This window comes from Opisthocomus hoazin, chromosome 9, assembly GCF_030867145.1.
Source record: "Opisthocomus hoazin isolate bOpiHoa1 chromosome 9, bOpiHoa1.hap1, whole genome shotgun sequence".
Classification (NCBI taxonomy): domain Eukaryota; kingdom Metazoa; phylum Chordata; class Aves; order Opisthocomiformes; family Opisthocomidae; genus Opisthocomus; species Opisthocomus hoazin.
Genome location: NC_134422.1, coordinates 15863249 through 15882823, shown reverse-complemented (window position 1 = coordinate 15882823; position 19575 = coordinate 15863249). Strand labels below are relative to the sequence as shown.

Genomic DNA, 19575 nt, shown 5'->3' with positions numbered 1-19575 from the left:
GATCTCGGGATGCCAACTTTCCACGCTTAGACCTACCTCAAGCTGCACAGAGTGGTTCTATCACTGGAAAGCAATAGAAAATTTGAAAAGTGTAAGGAAGATTGGGTGCTTCCATATTTAACCATCCTTTCACCGTGTTGGGTTGGACCTTAGTATTTTAAAGGGAGACAGGTGAGAGTAAACAAAAATGAAGTACCTTCACTGATTTCCACTGGGTTGTCTGTCTCTTTCTGAATAAGTAGTGTTAATCTCCCACCATGGAGGTAAACCAGGAGAGGTCCCGAATTTTCAGACAATTCAGTGAACAGAAGTAAGCCGTCTTTATTCCATGTTCGAAACTGGAAGCTGACTGACAAACCATCAATTTGAGGAGTGCCAGGTAGTAGCAAGTAGCTTTGACTGGTGCTGACAAAGGTGATAGGAACAATTTGCGGTTCTGAGCAAGAAAAGGTCACGTTCCCCTGCAAATAATAAAAACTAAATGTAACCAACATGGGAATTATTTTTCGGTCATCCCAAAACATCCATAGTTAAATAAGCTCCCTGGATTTCTAACAGCCCTCAAGGCTGAAATAGGTATTGTTATTCAGACAAAAATCCTTGGAATTCATTCAGAAATGTATCTGTCCATCCTGGGGAAACTGACTTCAAAAATTTTATTTTCACTTTCAAGAGAGACGATCAAAGACCAAAACCTCAGTTCTTAGAAGGATCTACATGTATCCAAATCTCCCACATTAAGACCATGCCTGGGTGAAGCATGGCTTTTTTGCTAGCCCAGACAGACCATCTCGTCATGGCTATATCTGCTGTGTAATTCTCAACACCTCCAGTTTCAAGCTCAAGTTTAGCTTTATGTCAAAAAAATCAAGCCCATCTGGATCTATGCTGATTTCAGGAATTGACACTGAAAGAAGAGAATTCCGCTTGCATTTTCATGTGCTGTGGCATGTGATACAAATGTCCTGCACTGGCTCTGCGCTGATGGAACTACAGGGATGTGAACAAGGCAAGGTACAGCTGAAAAAACAAAGCATCACAGGGATCCTACCAAACAGACTAGATTTACTCTAAATATAAGCCAAAATGCAGCCATTTGGGAATTTGCCCACTTGGGAAGAGTACAGGAATGTGGTCAGAGCATGCAGGGATGTGATGAGGAAGGCCAAGGCTCACCTGGAATTGAAGCTGGCAAGGGATGTCAAAAACAACAAGAAGGGCTTCTTCAACTACATCAGCAGCAAAAGGAAGGCTAGGGACAATGTGGGGCTGCTGCTGAATGAGGCGGGTGTCCTGGTGACGGAGGATGCAGAGAAGGCAGAGCTACTGAATGCCTTCTTTGCTTCAGTCTTCAGTGCTAAGACTGGCCCTCTGGAATCCCAGGCCCCGGACGTAAGACAAGAAGCCCACAGAGAGGATGACATTCCCTTGGTCAAGGAGGACTGCGTGAGGGATCGCTTAAGCGATCTGGACACCCACAAAACCATGGGCCCCGATGGAATGCACCCACGACTGCTGAGGGAGCTGGCGGATGTCATTGCTGAGCCACTCTCCATCATCTTTGAGAGGTCCTGGAGGACAGGAGAGGTGCCCGAGGACTGGAGAAAGGCCAATGTCACTCCAATCTTCAAAAAGGGCAAGAAGGAGGACCCAGGGAACTACAGGCCGGTCAGCCTCACCTGCATTCTGGGAAAGGTGATGGAGCAGATCATCCTGGAGGTCATCATCAAGCAAGTGGAAGAAAAGAAGGTTATCAGAAGTAGTCAGCATGGATTCACCAAGGGGAAATCATGCGTGACCAATCTGATAGCTTTCTACGATGGCATGACTGGCTGGGTAGATGAGGGGAGAGCCATGGATGTTGTCTACCTAGATTTCAGCAAGGCTTTCACAGAATTACAGAATGGTCGGGGTTGGAAGGGACCTCAGTGGGTCATCTAGTCCAATCCTCCTGCCAAAGCAGGGTCACCTACACCAGGCTGCACAGGACCACGTCCAGGCAGGTCTTGAATATCTCCAGAGAAGGAGAATCCACAACCTCCCTGGGCAGCCTCTTCCAGTGCTCCGTCACCCTCAGAGGGAAGAAGTTCTTCCTCATGTTCAGACGGAACTTCCTATGCTTCAGTTTGTGCCCGTTGCCCCTTGTCCTGTCACTGGGTACCACTGAAAAGAGCTTGGCCCATCCTCCTGACACCCACTCTTGGTAGATTTATAAGAATTTATTGGGTCCCCTCGCAGCCTTCTCTTCTTCAGGCTAAACAAGCCCAGCTCCCTCAGCCTCTCCTCGTAGGGAAGATGTTCTAGTCCTCTCACCATCCTTGTAGCCCTCCGCTGGACTCTCTCCAGTCGCTCCTCATCTTTCTTGAACTGGGGAGCCCAGAACTGGATACAGCACTCCAGATGAGGCATCACCAGGGCAGTGTAGAGGGGAAGGAGAACCTCCCTCGTCCTGCTGGCCACACTCCTCGTAATGCACCCCAGGATCCCATTAGCTTTCTTGGCAGCCAGGGCACACTTCTGGCTCATGGTTAACCTGTCGTCCACCAGGACACCCAGGTCCCTCTCCGCAGAGCTGCTTTCCAGCAGGTCCGCCCCAAGCCTGTACTGATGCATGGGGTTGTTCCTCCCCAGGTGCAGGACCCTGCATTTGCCCTTGTTGAACCTCATCAGGTTCCTCTCTGCCCAGCTTTCCAGCCTATCCAGGTCACGCTGAATGGCAGCACAGCCTTCTGGTGTGTCTACCACACCTCCCAGTTTGGTGTCGTCAGCAAACTTGCTGAGGGTACATTCTAACTCTTCATCCAGGTCGTTGATGAAGAAGTTAAACAAGACTGGGCCCGGTACTGTCCCCTGAGGGACACCACTATTTACCAGCCTCCAACTAGACTCAGCGCCACTGATGACAACCCTCTGAGTTCTGCCATTCAGCCAGTTCTCAATCCACTTCATCGACCACTCATCCAGCCCACACTTCCTCAGCTTCCCTAGGAGGATATCATGGGAGACTGTGTCGAAAGCCTTGCTGAAGTCGAGGTAGACAACATCCACGGCTCTCCCTTCGTCTACCGAGCCAGTCATGTCATCGTAGAAAGCTATTAGATTGGTCAGGCATGATTTCCTCTTAGTGAATCCATGCTGACTACTCCTGATAACCTTCTTTTGCTCCACTTGCTTGATGATGACCTCCAGGATGAGCTGCTCCATCACCTTTCCCGGGATGGAGGTGAGGCTGACCCATAACATCCTCCTAGGGAATCTCAGGAAGTATGGGCTGGATGAGTGGACAGTGAGGTGGATTAAGAACTGGCTGAATGACAGAACTCAGAGGGTTGTCATCAGCGGCACTGAATCTAGTTGGAGGCCGGTAACTAGTGGTGTCCCTCAGGGGTCAGTACTGGGCCCAGTCTTGTTTAACTTCTTCATCAACGACCTGGATGAAGAGATAGAGTGTACCCTCAGCAAGTTTGCTGATGACACAAAGCTGAGAGGGGTGGTAGATACATCAGAACGCTATGCTGACATTCAGCGAGACCTGGACAGGCTGGGAAGTTGGGCAGGGAGGATTCTGATGAGGTTCAGCAAGGGCAAATGCAGGGTCCTGCACCTGGGGAGGAACAACTCCATGCACCAGTACAGGCTTGGGACGGACCTGCTGGTGTGCATCTCTGTGGAGAGGGACCTGGGAGTGCTGGTGGACAACACGTTAACCATGAGCCAGAAGTGTGCCCTGGCTGCCAAGAAAGCTAATGGGATCCTGGGGGGCATTAGGAAGAGTGTGGCCAGTAGGTCGAGGGTGGTTCTCCTTCCCCTTTACACTGCCCTAGTGAGGACCCATCTGGAGTACTGTGTCCAGTTCTGGGCTCCCCAGTTCAAGAAAGACGAAGAGCTACTGGAGAGAGTCCAGCGGAGGGCTACGAGGATGGTGAGGGGACTGGAGCATCTCTCCTACGATGAAAGGCTGAAGGAGCTGGGCTTGTTTAGCCTGAAGAAGAGACGGCTGCGAGGGGACCTAATAAATTCTTATAAATCTACCAAGAGTGGGTGTCAGGAGGATGGGGCCAAACTCTTTTCAGTGGTGCCCAGCCACAGGGCAAGGGGCAACGGGCACAAACTGAAGCATAGGAAGTTCCGTCTGAACATGAGGAAGAACTTCTTCCCTCTGAGGGTGACGGAGCACTGGAAGAGGCTGCCCAGGGAGGTTGTGGATTCTCCTTCTCTGGAGATATTCAAGACCCTCCTGGACGCGGTCCTGTGCAGCCTGGTGTAGGTGACCCTGCTTTGGCAGGGGGCTTGAACTAGATGACCCACAGAGGTCCCTTGCAACCTGAACGTTGTGTGATTCTGTGATTAATGACAGTACTGTTTTTGCCCATTTACACTAATGCTACATAACATTAAAAGTAAGAACTCTGTCACCTACTTGAATCTACTACATGAGGCAAAATATCAGGCAAATTTCCTGTGTTTATTTCAGATATTCAATATATAACTCGGAGTAGCAATAGTGGTTATGTTTTCTTTTACTCAGAGTGACACAGCCCTGTGCTACTGGAAATTATAAAAGTCACTTAATAATAATAACACAAATAATTAAAATAATTATTCAACAATTATTTCAAAATTAATAAGGAAACTCAAAGAAAAAGTCACTTGAATACAGTACTTATAGTGAGATGAAACAAAAGTGAGATTTCCTGGTCAGTGCTAGGTCCCACAGTTTCCATGAGGCATTTTGAAAATTATTAAAACGTTACATACACAGGAAACATTGTAAAATCCAACATCAATTATATGTCCAACTTAGTTGATTATCTCAGTCATCCAGCCCTGAAATAAATGGTGCTATTTGCCTGGAAGAGCAGCACACTTACTCAAAGCAGTCATCAGCATCTTTACCAGCATGCATCGCTGTAGTTTGTAGAAGACATGACTCCAGCATTTTGTTCAGCCACTGCAGATTGCCCAGCCAGGTTCTTCAAGCCATGTAATAAAACCTTAACAATGTATAAAGCCAGGATGCATTTAAGGAGCCACATCTTTCAAAGCCACTCCAGGAGATTGTTGCAGACAGCTTGAACTAGACTACTTTTTAAAATACCAACGGGAATCTAATAAAAACATCAAAGTAAAAGGCTTTCTCCATGGTACTGCTTCTCACCAGAGTTGGAACCTTGCTCTAACAGGATAATTATAATAAACAGCACTTGACGGATGTGTAGGAAGTTGCACAGTGCTTGGGGAATTCCTCTCTGAAATCTCAGACTGATGATGGAACTGTTCCCTATCACTTTCAAATGTCTTTCCAGTCTTTATTTTCAAATGGAAAGTAAAGTGCCAGAAAGAGACCGTGTTATCACTGGATGAAACAACCCTTAATAGATATATATCTATATCAAGTTATTTAGGTATTCCCTGCCCTGTTAGGTGCAGAATGCTACATACTAGATTTAGCAATGGCAAAAGGTATATTATGTTAGAATGAGTTTTGAGAAAGTTTCTACTACCTGCTGGGTTTTGTCTGCATAAGAGATGCACAAGCTTTTTTTTTTTCTTTCTGCTATTGTTGTCGTCATATTTCCACCTCAATTTTCAATTGTATTCATGACAAATTAAAGAAAACAAATACAGTTAACTGCAGCGATATAGACAAATATGCTTAACTTTCTCTAGAGCTTTTTAAAGGTTTAGACATTTAAACTGCTGATGACAAATTTTCTTTGGAATTTTAGACATTTACAGTGATTCAAGTAACTCCACACAAAGTAGTAAGACATGTAGAGATCTTATACACACATAACAACAGAGCTTGGAGGAAAGTTCAAACATTTTCTGAGTCTGCACTCAAGTATCTAATTTGCTTCACTGGCAGTAGGAGGCTGTAACAAAATGCAAGACTGTAGAGGAAAGGATTTGCAACATTTGGATAGGATTTTTGTCTCACAGGTCTTAGCAGATTTTACCTACCAGCAGAACAAGCTGTGTCTAGACTGACTTAATGGTGCCGGAGAAGGTGAATACTGAGATGAAAAAACATGTTTGCAATGCACAATAAACTTTCGGATGACCTTAAAATAAGCTAGTAAAGACCCAGTGCAGTTAATATGCTTTCAGCTGTTTGCAGCAGCACCACACCAAAGTATCCCTGATGCATATGCATGGGCTCAAATATAAGGTCAAATTTCTGTCTGCTTTTGATGTGAGGTTCTCAGCACGTGCAACTAGTCCTCAACTCATGGGTTGCTGTGACCCCTTGAAAAACTCAGAAACACTCTAGTCATTCACACTAGCTAGTAATTCATGCCATCTGGGATCCCCACAGAAGTCTTGTGCTGAGACAGGAGCAGCAAAGAGTACTGACTGAAACCATGGCCAGTGCTGGGACATATGGGCAAGACCCACATGTCCTCCTCCCATGCTTCACCTGCAGCATGGGAGACTTCAAGCTCTGTAGCCTCTGCATTGACTGCACTGAAGCAGAGCAGGTGTGATCCCACCTGCCACAAGAACAAGCAGGTGGGTATGCATAAAGGCAGTCCTACAATATTCTGTGTACATGGTACAAGCTACATTTAGGAGCCAGAAAAGAGGCATGTTCGCCTTTTGGGGGTTTTGGGAGCCTTTCTTTTAACAAGGTATTTTTGTTACTCTTATTCAGGAATTGAGACCTGCATGAAGTACGGGCCACAACTAATTTTAGTCAGACCTAAAAACTAGAAAACATCTTCTAACGCAGCATTCCAAAGCAAAGCCACGTGATGTAGTTAATACACACCAAGAATAGCTGCAGATGTCCTTACACTGACCAATGCTGTCTACCTTCCTAGAGAAAATAGCATGAGAATTTGAAAAAGAAATACACCACAGTTACTTTGAAAAACGTTCGTCTACTAAAGTGGAATAGTTTCCCATTACAAAAACTGTTAAAATTGCCCTGAATGCTATTCTCAAAGAAATTATTCCAGCAGGTTTCATTCAGAAAACTAAACAGCTCCCCCTGAACCTGCATCTGATCCAGAGCATTTTGCTTTAATTGGCAGCAGTTCTGGAACTCTCCAGGGTACATGCAAGACTTCTGCCAGACACTTGATTTTATAATTGAACTCACTTTAACTGAAAAGTAAAAGTTCATTGGCTAGGAAATGGGATAAGAAGAGTCTAATCCCTAGAGAAAATAAAGGAGACGCTCAGCTCTACCCAGCTGCTGGAAACTGCAGCTAGTTATCATGTGGCATTTAAGATTTCCATTGAGTCTATCATCTCCAGACTGATTAATGACTCCTCTAATAAGCAGTGAAATCTTTCCAAAAGAGTTGTTATTCTTACAGGAGAAACCTTCTGAACCTAGAAATGCAATGGATATATTTGCAATTTATTCACTGGTTGCCGTGACACTTGCCTCAAGACAAGAGTGCAAACACCCCAGATTTCTACAGGCAGGGCACGGTTGCACTGGTGGCTCTTGTTCAAGCAAGATGTTGAATGAACTGGTGACACCATGTTACAGCATTTTAAGGAAGAATCAGAGCCTTTCATATAAAAAGAGAATGGAGGAACACAGTTGCTAAGTGATGAGGATAAAAGTGGATTACTTCTAAGATCCTCTGAGCCATAAGCCTCATCCAAAAGTGTCTGGAGTCTTTCCAGTGACTTCTGCAGGACTTCAATAAAACCTGTATAACTTTAATGAACCATTTCAGTCTTTTCTGGCCTTTCTTCATGTAGTATTATGTACTTTTGAATGAAGAGAGAAGACTGCTACAACCCCACAGCCAGGGCAATTGGTGACAAGTTTCTGATACATCCCCCTTGCTTGCAAGGAATACTAATCAAAAGTAATATGTACTTGGGAAATTATTCAAACTGACAGCTGAACTGGAATCCTCAACATGCAGCCTACCAAAGGATACAGGCCAAGATCACAGCTTGAACATGATGAACAATAAATGAGTATTTCTGAGCTCTCATTCTATCTGCAGGTTGGAGCATCAAATAGGCACTTACTTTCCTCATTAATCGCTCTACAGATACTCGCCAATAAAAGGATATCTTGTTTTCTGCAGAGGATTAGAAAGGAAGATTTCATATGACAGGTAAGGGGACTAAAATCCCAGGCCTGGCTGAGATACAAATGTAGGCAAACTGGCAAGAATATCTCCAGTTTGGAAATCGCAGAACTATTTCTAGCTGTGAAGAGGCTGAGGTTGCCCATGAATTTGCAAAGAGGAAAAATGTGACCTCTGATGCAGTTTTAAAAGCATAAGATGAATCATTGTAATTCAACTCTGAGCAACTGGATTTTAAGAATGGGGGATGTCCCTTCAAATCCTGTTTTTAAATTAGCTGTCTCAAGCAGAACAGATATGAGAAGTTCCACATAGATTTCAAGTACTTCTCAAATCAAGACATTGCTAAGCATTGAAGAAAAAGCAAATCAAAGTGAGATACCAGCTCCAGCCCTCCAAAATACTGGTGCAAACTGTCTTCGAGCAGGACATAGGAGCACCAAGACGCATGGTGTTAACTGAGTTAGGACTAGTCCACTGAGTGAGTAACTAGTTTATCCCAAGAGCAGGGTTCATACTTCAAGAGAAGTTCCTATACTGAGGTGGCTTTCTTTTTCTCTGAGCAAAATTTTGTGATGGAAATGTAAAAGCTTTCCTGATCCCAGTTTCACTGAAATGAACATATTCTTGCGATAATCACCCCTGTGACAGAGAACTGCCCTATCTTTACTCACTCTAGGTAACATGTATGTTGATAAAATGCTAATTGTCTATCACATTCACTTAAGTTGTTTATATTAAGATAATGTTCCTGTGTGGAAAAAGTAGCATTTAACAAAAAACAAAGCTTTGAAAAAACTGAAACATTGTGACCACGACAGAATCAGGGATGAGATTCTTAGCTATACATTTCTGGGTGTTCTTTATCTCAGACTTCTAAGCTATGTCACTGGCCAGAAGTGGAACAAAGGATTTTACCTTTTTTTATGCCCATAGTAACTGTATGTTATTGTTTCATTATATGGCACAATAGCTAAGAGTTATTGACAAAAGACAGGAGCAAATATAGAGCTAACTTGGAAAAAATCATACGTAATTTCCCTCAGAAAGACAGGAAAAAAAAAAGAGCACAGGAGGAAACACAAAAAAATACAGATCACTTAATATTTTCCCTCCTTTGAACAACAAGCAGGAATGAAGCCAGCCTTTCAAATTCACCTTACCAGAAATAAGATAGATAGATGTCTTAGATTGAACTGGCAAATTAGCACAATCCAAGCCGAATTTTTGTTCCAGTTCAAGGTAAACTCATCTACAGTTTATTAGGTTTTATTACCTGGAACAAAACACAGCAGCAAGAAAATTTTTTTTTTTCTTATTATTATTGTTATGAAAACAGAGCCACGTCTACCTTAAAATAGGAAAAGTGCATAGAAAGCAATTCTTATAATCTTTTTTTTATTTATTAGTTTTCTCTACTAGATTTTCCTCTTTAAAATTCCAGTCATCTGTGTATCATAGCACAGCACCAGCCTAAAATAGTTGGTACAAACTGCAAACACTCCAGGCTCTTGACTGTGACGGGGTCAGCTTGTCCCTTTCTGTTATGCGGAGCAGCCAGGTACCAAGAAGTTTCCAGAGCCTTAGCAATTGGAATAAGACCTTAAAAAAGAGACATTTAAGCCTTGGCTTTACAGAAAATTACACTCTCCTCCATTTCCCTTATCCCCTGCTAACTCCTATGACAATAATTAGCCATCTCTCACTCTCCTACAGGGACTAACTGCCTTATCACCTCCCGCCTAGAAACGTCCTCCTCTGCTAAGCAAGTACTAACTGCCCTAGTCACTCAATTTGACTACCCAGATAATGCAATAAATTAAACTGTGAACAACTGTTTCTAACCCATAATTTGCTGAAGGCTGATGACTCTCAAAAAAGGCCTTGTTTGCTCAAAAACATGTCATTTTTTTCTACACTGGTCAACTAGTCTTATGAAAAAATATGGTCTGCCTCCCCAAAAGACTTGCTGTACTTGTGGTCATCACAACTATTAAAATTCTAACACAAAGAAGCTTTTATATCAAGAAAAGGAGAGTTTATTATTGCAGATACATGCTGCATTAAATATTTATGCAATGAAAGTCTTCAGAATTATAGACAAAGCCAACTGAAATCAATGGGAAAATGTCATTGAAATAGACTTTATTTCAAGCCCTTGATTGAGGTGACACACTTAATTTCTTTCAAAACAATCCTGTTACACCATTCAGCAACATATGGGACCTTAAAACCAATGCTATTTATATGGGCTTTCCTACTATTCCACACTGAACGTAGGACGCAAAAGAGACTCATCTGAAGACCCAGAGAGCAGACCAGATGATAGAAGAAACCATACAAAGCTATTTTTACAGGAACCATATATTTCTGGAATTTGAGTTCATCTGCTTTATTTAAAGAATACCAAATTCAATTCTCTGTTTTTTAATGTGTGTGACTCAAGCTTCCATTAAATAATTGCATTTTTATTAATATATTCAACTTAGTCCTATAGGAGTTTGCGAAAAATATCACTAAATAGTTCAAACATTTTTTATTTATGATTCCTATGGTCTGAAGTGCAAAAATTAATGAAAACTAAAAAAAAAAAAAAAAAAAAAAAGAGACATATCTAACTCCTGGTTCTCCAAACCCCAGTAGGAGCCTTCACAAATCACCAGCCTGATATTCATAGCCATATGAACACTTGCAATAGCACTTTGGTAGAACGAGACGTGCGTAGACAAGTAAATTCTTCTCAAGATGAAGGTATCTCAAATCAGCTTAACAAAATAGCATGTTTGGATTCTCTATAAAGGGAATGAATTATTAGTTTACATCCTCCTGTCATTAGGTATCTTTCCTTGTTCTTTGATGCTGGCAATCGGTTATTTCCCTGAGGCACTACAGTGATGCATTTACATGTCACCACATCCCTTGCTGTGCTGAATTGTCAGTCCCAGATTCAACATGGCAGGTCGACGTAGAAATTCAAGCATATCTGAGGGCTGACAACATCTGCCTTACAAATATCCTGCACTCTTCTCAAGTCAGTGCAGGGTTTGCTCTGCTAAATAAAAATACAACTCTGATTCCTATTAGCTGAAGGTAACGGAAGGGAAAGTGGGATAGGGTTTCCCTCAGTTTCAGTGAGTACATAGGCTGGAGCACTAAGAAGATCAAACACATCATCTTTTCATGACCTCTTCATTTTGTTTCTTCACCTAGACAGCTTTTTATTTTGGCATCATAAATCAGTGACACATGAAAAGACTTAGGACCCTGGCCACAGGTCACGTTAGAGCGGTTTCTAAAGGTGCAACCTGAATCTAGCAGTAGGTAACCAGTGGTGGCCAGGACACTCTAGCTATTTTCAGGATGCTATAGCTAGTTTTCTCTTAACTACTCCCTCAGCCAGATCAATTTAGCAATTCTTAAAGGATTTCTTTTCCTAGAACTTGCCTTATCTCCTCCTGCGCCTACAGACACTCTTAACACACACACAAAATCCTTCACTGAGGACTTCACCATCCCCGATATCAACAGGCTAACTATCCTTCTGTGAAGGACAGTTCCCCTTCTGCTTCTTGTAAATGTGGCTCCTTCTAGCATATTATCCTGCCCCTGCTTGCCCAAGAAGCACAAGTAACTGCTGTACAATTTCTCAAAATGAGCGGTCTGCACTTCTTTTGCACTGAGAAAACAACTAGTAAATAGGGCAGATCTTTAGATTATCATTTTAAAGCATTTTCTGAGGTTTCCCAAGGGTGCAGCCCTAAGACCATGACAGTGGTAATTACAGAAAATCAACTTCTCATAACCTCTTGCAACTAAAACCAGTAATCACTTTGGAAAGCAAATAAAAGATCCCCTGTCATTTCTTCACACTCAACGAGCTAGGATAGAAAAATAAATCACAACAAAAAAACCCACAACATTCCATCAGAGACGAAAGAAACCCCAGAAATAAGGTGTCCAAATAGATAGGACTACCACGTGGCGAGGTTAAGTATCAGGCAGTATAAAAATGAAATTCTGAAGGCAAGTTCCAGTTCAAAGAGACAGGCTGCCTCATTACCTTGAGATGTCTTCTCAAGGGAATTTATTGCAAATCTGACAACTGCAAATGAGTTACAGAAAAGAACAGGCAGAACAATAATCACAGCCACCACCCAAGAGTACGATACGTACTACAGTACTCTGTTATTGACAGCCTGTAGTTTCTTCCTCTGATTAAATGCAGCTGATTTGGGACCATTATTTATACAGATAAGGAACTACTTCATAAGAGGAAATCTATACCTTCAAAACTGATGTATCATTCATTCTTCTGCTTGCGTGAAAGACGTCAACAGTAAAAAACCAATGCTGATGGGTATGAAAACCCACAAGTTTGGCTCACTGACCGTGTCAATGGTCACAAAGGCACAGAGAATGAAGCAGATACTGAGTGTTGGAGTCTGCCTCCTTTTTGGAAGCAAACACTAGTGTCTCTGAGCATTAATGGCTTTCTAATTCCAAACCAGCCAGTTTGTCCTCCAATATCTTTTGTTAGGAGACAAAGGTAGTTTGGGGTCTAACAATGCAGAACCATCTCTGGTGATATCCAGCTTGTGGGGTGGGAAGACAAGTACACAATATGTTGTTGGAAGAAGTGATTCCAAGTCCCCGCTAAATGTAGTTATTCTTCTGCGCTGTTCCTTTCATTGCATTTCCACTCCAGACAACCTTAGCAACTACAAAGGTGCAAAGCAGAGAAGCTTGCAGCTCCCTGGGGATATGGATTGTTGCTTGAAAACCTCAATGAACTTTGAGAAAAACGATTTAGTGCAGAGGAAGTCTGGTAGGCAAAAGACTATATTTAGCAAAACCAAGTTATTTTAATTTGAGTATGTAAATTGCTAAGGAGTGGGGAAGAGCAGGAAGACTTAGGGGTACGAGGGCTATGAGGATGATGATGAGGGGGACTGGAGCATCTCTCCTACGAGGAGAGGCTGAGGGAGATGGGCTTGTTTAACCTGAAGAAGAGAAGGCTGAGAGGGGACCTTATAAATACTTACAAATATCTCAAGGGTGGGTGTCAGGAGGATGGGGCCAAGCTCTTTTCAGTGGTGCCCAGTGACAGGACAAGGGGCAATGGGCACAAACTGAAGCATAGGAAGTTCCATCTGAACATGAGGAAGAACTTCTTGACTCTGAGGGTGACGGAGCACTGGAAGAGGCTGCCCAAGGAGGTTGTGGAGTCTCCTTCTATGGAGATATTCAAGACCCGCCTGGAAAAGGTCCTGTGCAGCCTGCTCTAGGTGACCCTGCTTCGGCAGGAGGGTTGGACTAGATGACCCACGGAGGTCCCTTCTAACCCCTACCATTCTGTGATTCTGTGAAGAGGGGAGAGGAAGATCAGCCTGTGAAAGCTGGAAGTACCTGAGAGCTGCTAGAGCAGATAAATAGCTCTGATGGAAAGAATACTGGAAAACAACAGATTTATGGGGGCTGTTTCCTACAGAAGGATGTTCATCTAAGATTATGAGGCGCCGTGCGTGTGGCAAACCTTTCCATGCACTTTGCATACACAAGTGTCACAGACACAGCACACAGCAGCTCATAAATCTTACAAAATGCACTATAGCAGCCAGCCTTTGAAAACTATTGCACTAAAACCATCACTTCTGTGAGGGAGATTGAAGGATGAATTGATGAAAGGACCAGGATTCTTAGACCTTCCATCCAGCATCAGCTGAACCAAGTATTGTGATAACAGAGTTTCATTGCTTGGGGCCACGTTATATCCAGACAATACCCTTCAGAGAAAAAGCCCATTACAAAGTTTTTCTTTTCCCATTTAGAAAGGCCTTCCCATCACCCAGCTGGCAAAACAACCAGCTGTTTAATGACCTAGGAAGCAGATCAGGGCTCTTTGCTCCCCTTAGAAAGTAAGCTGAGGAGAAGAGCAATTTAACACAGTTCATAAGATTTGTGCCTTAAGAGTCCTGAGTCAGAGCAATCAAACTTGAGATTATGAAAGCCAAATCTCTCAGTCCCAAGGTAGGGGAACATCCTGGAGGCAGTCTTGACTGCCAGCACAGTGCAGGACTTCTTACCCATTATCTTTCCATTTTCCATTTCCCTGTGTATTCATCCTTGCCCCAGGCAGGGAAAGTGAGGAAAGGAAGGTCTTCTTGTGGTCTTCTGGCTTGCTTTGTTGTAGCTTCTGCCTGTTTATACACATCACTACAAACTAGAAGATGCCATGAGAGCCAGAAGCAGTTTCACCTCCACATTCTCCAAAGACACAGCATTAGCCAAAAGCCATGTATCAAAGCATGATGCAGGAGTGAGACACAAGCTAAACAAAGAGCTGAATTATTTACCATTTGTCAAGGCTGTATGGGAGTGTACTGCTCCCTCTTCTTCTGAAATAAAACGTTCTTTATTTTGCTCATGATATATTTAAATATATCTGTAATTTTAGACATTATTAGGTGTGAAGTTACATGTATGTTTTATGTTAGCAGGCTGGATAAGATGTATTTCCCTTTGCTTTATCTCTACCGTCCCACGTTTAGAGACACTAGTACCAGGTCAATGGTTCTCAGAACTGCAAATACACTGAATATAAGGTGCAGCACAAAGGAAAATATTTCCAACAATAAAACAAACAGTTATTCTTCTCTATAATACCAACTCAAATAGCAGAATAAAATTTTGTTACCACCATACTACACAACAGTGACGGATAATGGTTCAGAAAATAAGATTTTATCTGAGTTAACCAGAAAAAAAGAAGTCTTTATTACTTTTATCATGCATCAAAAAGATAGATTTTAATCTTGGAAAAGGAATTAAAAGTTTTTCCAAACGAATTCTAATACACCTGGAAAGTCAGAGAAATGTATTAATTTCCACACGTGTCTTTCAACAACGCTCACCACAGCAGTCAGCACTGGGTGGTGTTAGCCTCAACAATATAATTTTATCAAGATAATTATGCCCATAGCTATCTAAATGTGAACTCCACTCATTCAGCGCAGCCAGCAGCACCAACAGCGTGCAAGTAAAGATGGAAAGCGTACATTACTGCCTCTTACCACAGTATAGATCTGAGGTTTGCGCCTTTTAGCCAGGTCAATTATATTGACTCCGTTGTAATAAAGGTTCTCAATGCACCCGTGGAAATTTTTCCTCTGAAAGGTTCCTGGTTTCCCTGGGACGGGAATCCCTCCGAAACTGAGCTTTTGGAAAGAATAAGAACAATATTTAGTTATCACCCAAAAGCAAGAGGGCAGAGCCGCATGCCATAGAGCCTGCTGGGATGCTATCTAAGAACTAAATCACATTAAAAGCATCATCGCAGAGCACGAAGCAGGGCCCAGCTGCCCAACAGGGGAACTGCAGGCTGCACAGCATTTACAGCTGTTGGAGAAATGCTGCTGCCACAGACAGCTCATTAATTTGGAAACAGCTTTTAAGTCCCTTGACACACCACTTCACCAATGCAGTTCCACCAGGCCCCCACCCAGGAACACTCAACAACAGAAGGTCTCCAGCCCACAGTCCCCACCGGGCTGCAGGCTGCCACCCAGAAGCAGACCAGGGTGGCCAGGAACTGCTGAGCAATGGGGGAATAAACTCTTTCTGCCCACAGAGCACTGGGTTTTCTTGTGAGCTGGAGTCACCCTTGCATCAAGCATGTACCTGAACAGTTCTGGTTTCAGCCAGTGGAGGGTAGTATCACACATGCAAACTACCCCGTTTGCACCTTGCAATAATTTTCCCCAAATTTCTTGGTGCTTTGGTCTTTACAATACTTGTACACAGTATTTAGGACTGAGCAGTGCAATAGAGAAGTCCTGCAGGTTACACATTTAAACAAAACTTCTGCTGTTCTTCTGTCAAAATACCGAAAGACATTCATACTGTGCAGAATACAACTCATCACTTGTCTGCAGGGCTGACAGCACTGGGAAGACAAAGAGGCTAAGAAAATGGAGCTTCCAAAATCTTCGGAGCACAACTACTTCACATTCCTCAGGAAAAAAAAAAAGAAAAATAAAAAAGGAAAAAAAAACCCAAACAGAAATCAAACCCCACAATCCATAAAACTTCTGACACCCCTATTTTTGTTTTTTTAGATGACAGAGCTCATTTCTAGTTAGCTTCACTGGCCTTTTTGCAAAGTCTTACTGGTGGTACTGCTGCATTTTTATTCATTTTTCCCATTGCAGCCAGCAGCACCATGAGTGTTATAATGCAGGTGGGGATCCTGCAGCCACTGTCCTTCACCGTGCTGCCAGTGCATCGGAAGCTGTGCTGCAATCCTGCTGCATCCACTGCAGCAAGGGCATGTGCGGCACCACTGACACTCCCGGAACCTGGTCAGCCTTATTCCTCTGTCACTATTCCTAACCGCTTGCCTCAGCTCATTATTACAAAAATAAAGGGAAATCTGGGGGTTATTTTTCCTCCCACGCCACCTAACAAGCTGGGCTACATAAGCGAAGGAAACCTCCCTGGATAACCTTGAAAGCACTTCTTTGAGAACAAGTCCGTAATGAACTTGCACCTCAGCTGTATTAATTGATCACTTCAGAGAAATAAAGAGTGAACAGATTGCTACTTTACATCACTTGCAGGTTTGTTATTGGCATGAGGGCTTATGTGGTAGCAATGTTTTTTTTTCCAGTGAGAATCATCAGTTTTTCCTTAAAACACCAGACTTTCCTTCTTTTATGTTCTGTTCTCCAAGTCTCCTGCTTAGGGACTCTGTACTGGGTTTCAAAACCAGAAGAAAAATCAATATCAATCATGCCATTACATTATTAAGAAAACAGTTTCCTTTGTGATCGGTAATAATTTTAATTGCTAAACTAATGGTTTTATTACCCTCAGTAAGGCCTTTAATCCCTGAAGTGTGATGAGATAAACTTTCAGTAGACTGTGTGGCTGTAATATTTGACTGAAAGATTGTCTCATTGCAAAAGGAAAGAAAACGCGTTGTGTGAAAAAGTAAGCACCAAGGGCCAGGACTGAGTGCCACAGAGGTCGGTCGTGATGCTGATCCACACCAGCTGAAGATCTTCTTCACCACGGTCCCTATTTTGAAACGTCTGGAAAAATGTTCTGCAAATTACATTGGAGTATGAGTTTTCTCTAATTGGCATCAACCCTGCAGCAGGAAGCAAGGAATTTTATTTTATTTAAACTTAGCAGAGCTGATGAATCAGTTGTTCGGCTTTTCTGAACCTTATCTTCAAAGCAGTTACAGCTTTGGCCCTTGCTAGTTCAATCTGAAGCTGTTCCAGAATCTCACTGCCCAAAAGGTTGGGACCTTTCTCCTACTTCCCTACTAAGTATGCTCATGATTTGGTACAGAAGAATTTTGAACAGTGTCAGGGGACAGGTACCACTCTCCCCACCCTGTTTTGTGAAACGCAAAGAAGGGAAATCCAGCTGGAACATGAGGGAAGCAGAGAGCAGACACCTGCCACTGCCAAGCCATCTGCTTTTGTCCCTTGGGTGCGCTGGGAATTGATCCTTTCTAGGGAAACGAATCCGAAGTGTGAGGGGAAACTTGTAGTCTCTTAAGCAATGAACCACGCCAGCTCAATGCATCCAGGCAGGGTGATGGCTCTGACTGTGCCAGCATGACCTTGTGCCTTGTGGGCTAGTAAGACTCAGGAGGCAAGTGCATGGGGATGAAAGTGAACATGGGCAATTTGAACGCAGGTGTGCATTGGTGGGGGGAAAAGGTGAGGAGCTGTCTTGCATATAGATACGATGATATAAACGGTTTTTAGGTATTTAGGTATTGAATTGCTGGAGTGATATAAACTGCACTCTGCCATGCCTTGGCCTCATCACAGGGGAGCACATCAGTCTCGGGTTTTATGGGCAGGCAGGATGTTTCCTCTGCTCAGTCCCTCCTTGGCTGAGCTGCTCTGGCTCCCTAGACCAGGATGCTCAGCATCAAAACCCCAGGTGTAAAGGGACCCAGGTCAGAGCTAACTGTCTCACCAGCCATGCTCAGGACCTTCCAGTCCTAGTGGGAAGACAATGCTCTTTAACTGCTCGTCTCCATGTGGAGAGCTGTAATCTGAGCAGGTGATGGCTGGATAGAGGCAAAACTCAGAGCTGGTATCCCCATGGTCATGTCAATCAGATGCAGGGATGGTGCAGAATGATCCCATTAAAATCATATTGGAGATGATGACACAGCACTTCTCCCTACAGATAAGTGCAGTTGCTCCTGAAGACTTGGCTAGAACCCAAGTTCTACCTTTTAATTTAGCTCAAACTCTGCTGCATTTTGAAGTGTAAGCATAATCAAATGCATGTTTTCCCAGAGACTGGCCATTTTCTGAGACTGTCCTGTAAAGAGTTGCGCTGACATAGTCTATGTCCATTAATTATGGAAGGAGGTCTCTGGGAAGAAAATACTAAATAAAGAAAAGACCTTTGCTGGAAGGAAACAGCTCATAGGGTGGCTGTTTTCCACCACATTAATTTCCTACCAATTCTACCTCCTCTCCCAGTTTATAACCTAACGGGTCTCACGCACCTCATAATCAATATCCAAGTGATCCGAATCTCCCTTTGTTCGGAAATGCTGAGTGTGCTTGTCCACCGTGAAGTTCACTTGCTTGTTGAAGCGTTCTATGAGAACCGAGTGCCAGTGCTGGTCATCCAGGAGGCTGCCCAGGGTGACGGATGTGTGGCTGTTGCTGAAGTGCAGGTTGGAGTCCCCTGGAGGGGCAGAGACAGGCAGAAGACACCAGAGTTACCTCCAGGCCCTTAACCGAAGCATGAGGACTCAAGAGGAGTACAGAGCAATGCTCCTGTATGCAAACTAGAGCTCTGCCCATCAGAAACAGATCCTTGACAAAGCTTGCCTCAGATTCTTTAGGCCTCTTCTTCATATAGAATCACAGAATGGTTTGGGTTGGAAGGGACCTCGAAGATCATCTGGTTCCAACCCCCCTGCCATAAGCAGGGACATCTTCCACCAGACCAGGCTGCTCAGAGCGCCATCCAACCTGGCCCTGAACAATTCCAGGGAGGGCGCAGCCACAGCTTCTCTGGGCAACCTGTTCCACTGTTTCACCACCCTCATGGTGAAGAATTTCTTCCTAATATCTAATCTAAATCTGTCCTCTTTTAGTTTAGAACTGTTCCCCCTTGCATGTATACGCACACGTACACATAAAATTTTTTTCTGCTGAAATCTGTGCGATAAACCAGGAGGTTTTCCCGATGCTGCACTCACACGTTGCAGCACGCAGCGGATCGCCCTTCTGCCTGCGCCCTTGCTTCTGCTATGCATTCGAGACCCTGGTGTTTTAAGGGCTCCCTTCAGGCTGCACCATAATTCCAGTCTGTTCCCACTAACAGACCACTCCTGACACTTCGTTTTGTGCTTTTTTTATTTTACTGAGAAAATAGCACCTGTCCGTTTTCAGAGAAAAAAAGCCGCGTCAGTGAAGCAACATGAACACAAGTGTTTTGTTCGGCTCAAAAAGATTCTTAAACCTGG

General features: G+C 43.5%; 1 protein-coding gene across 2 annotated transcripts in view; it reads right to left on the bottom strand.

The window, feature by feature from the left end:
* The window catches only part of CNTNAP5 (contactin associated protein family member 5), a 349771-nt gene that overhangs the window by 184623 nt on the left and 145573 nt on the right, over window positions 1–19575 (bottom strand). For both annotated transcript variants that reach the window (XM_075430021.1, XM_075430019.1), the window contains exons 6-8: window positions 18604–18788; window positions 15134–15277; window positions 197–461 (exon numbers count right to left, since the gene is read on the bottom strand). In XM_075430021.1, the coding sequence (XP_075286136.1) occupies window positions 197–461; window positions 15134–15277; window positions 18604–18788 (594 nt within the window). The remainder of the gene's footprint in view (window positions 1–196; window positions 462–15133; window positions 15278–18603; window positions 18789–19575) is intronic.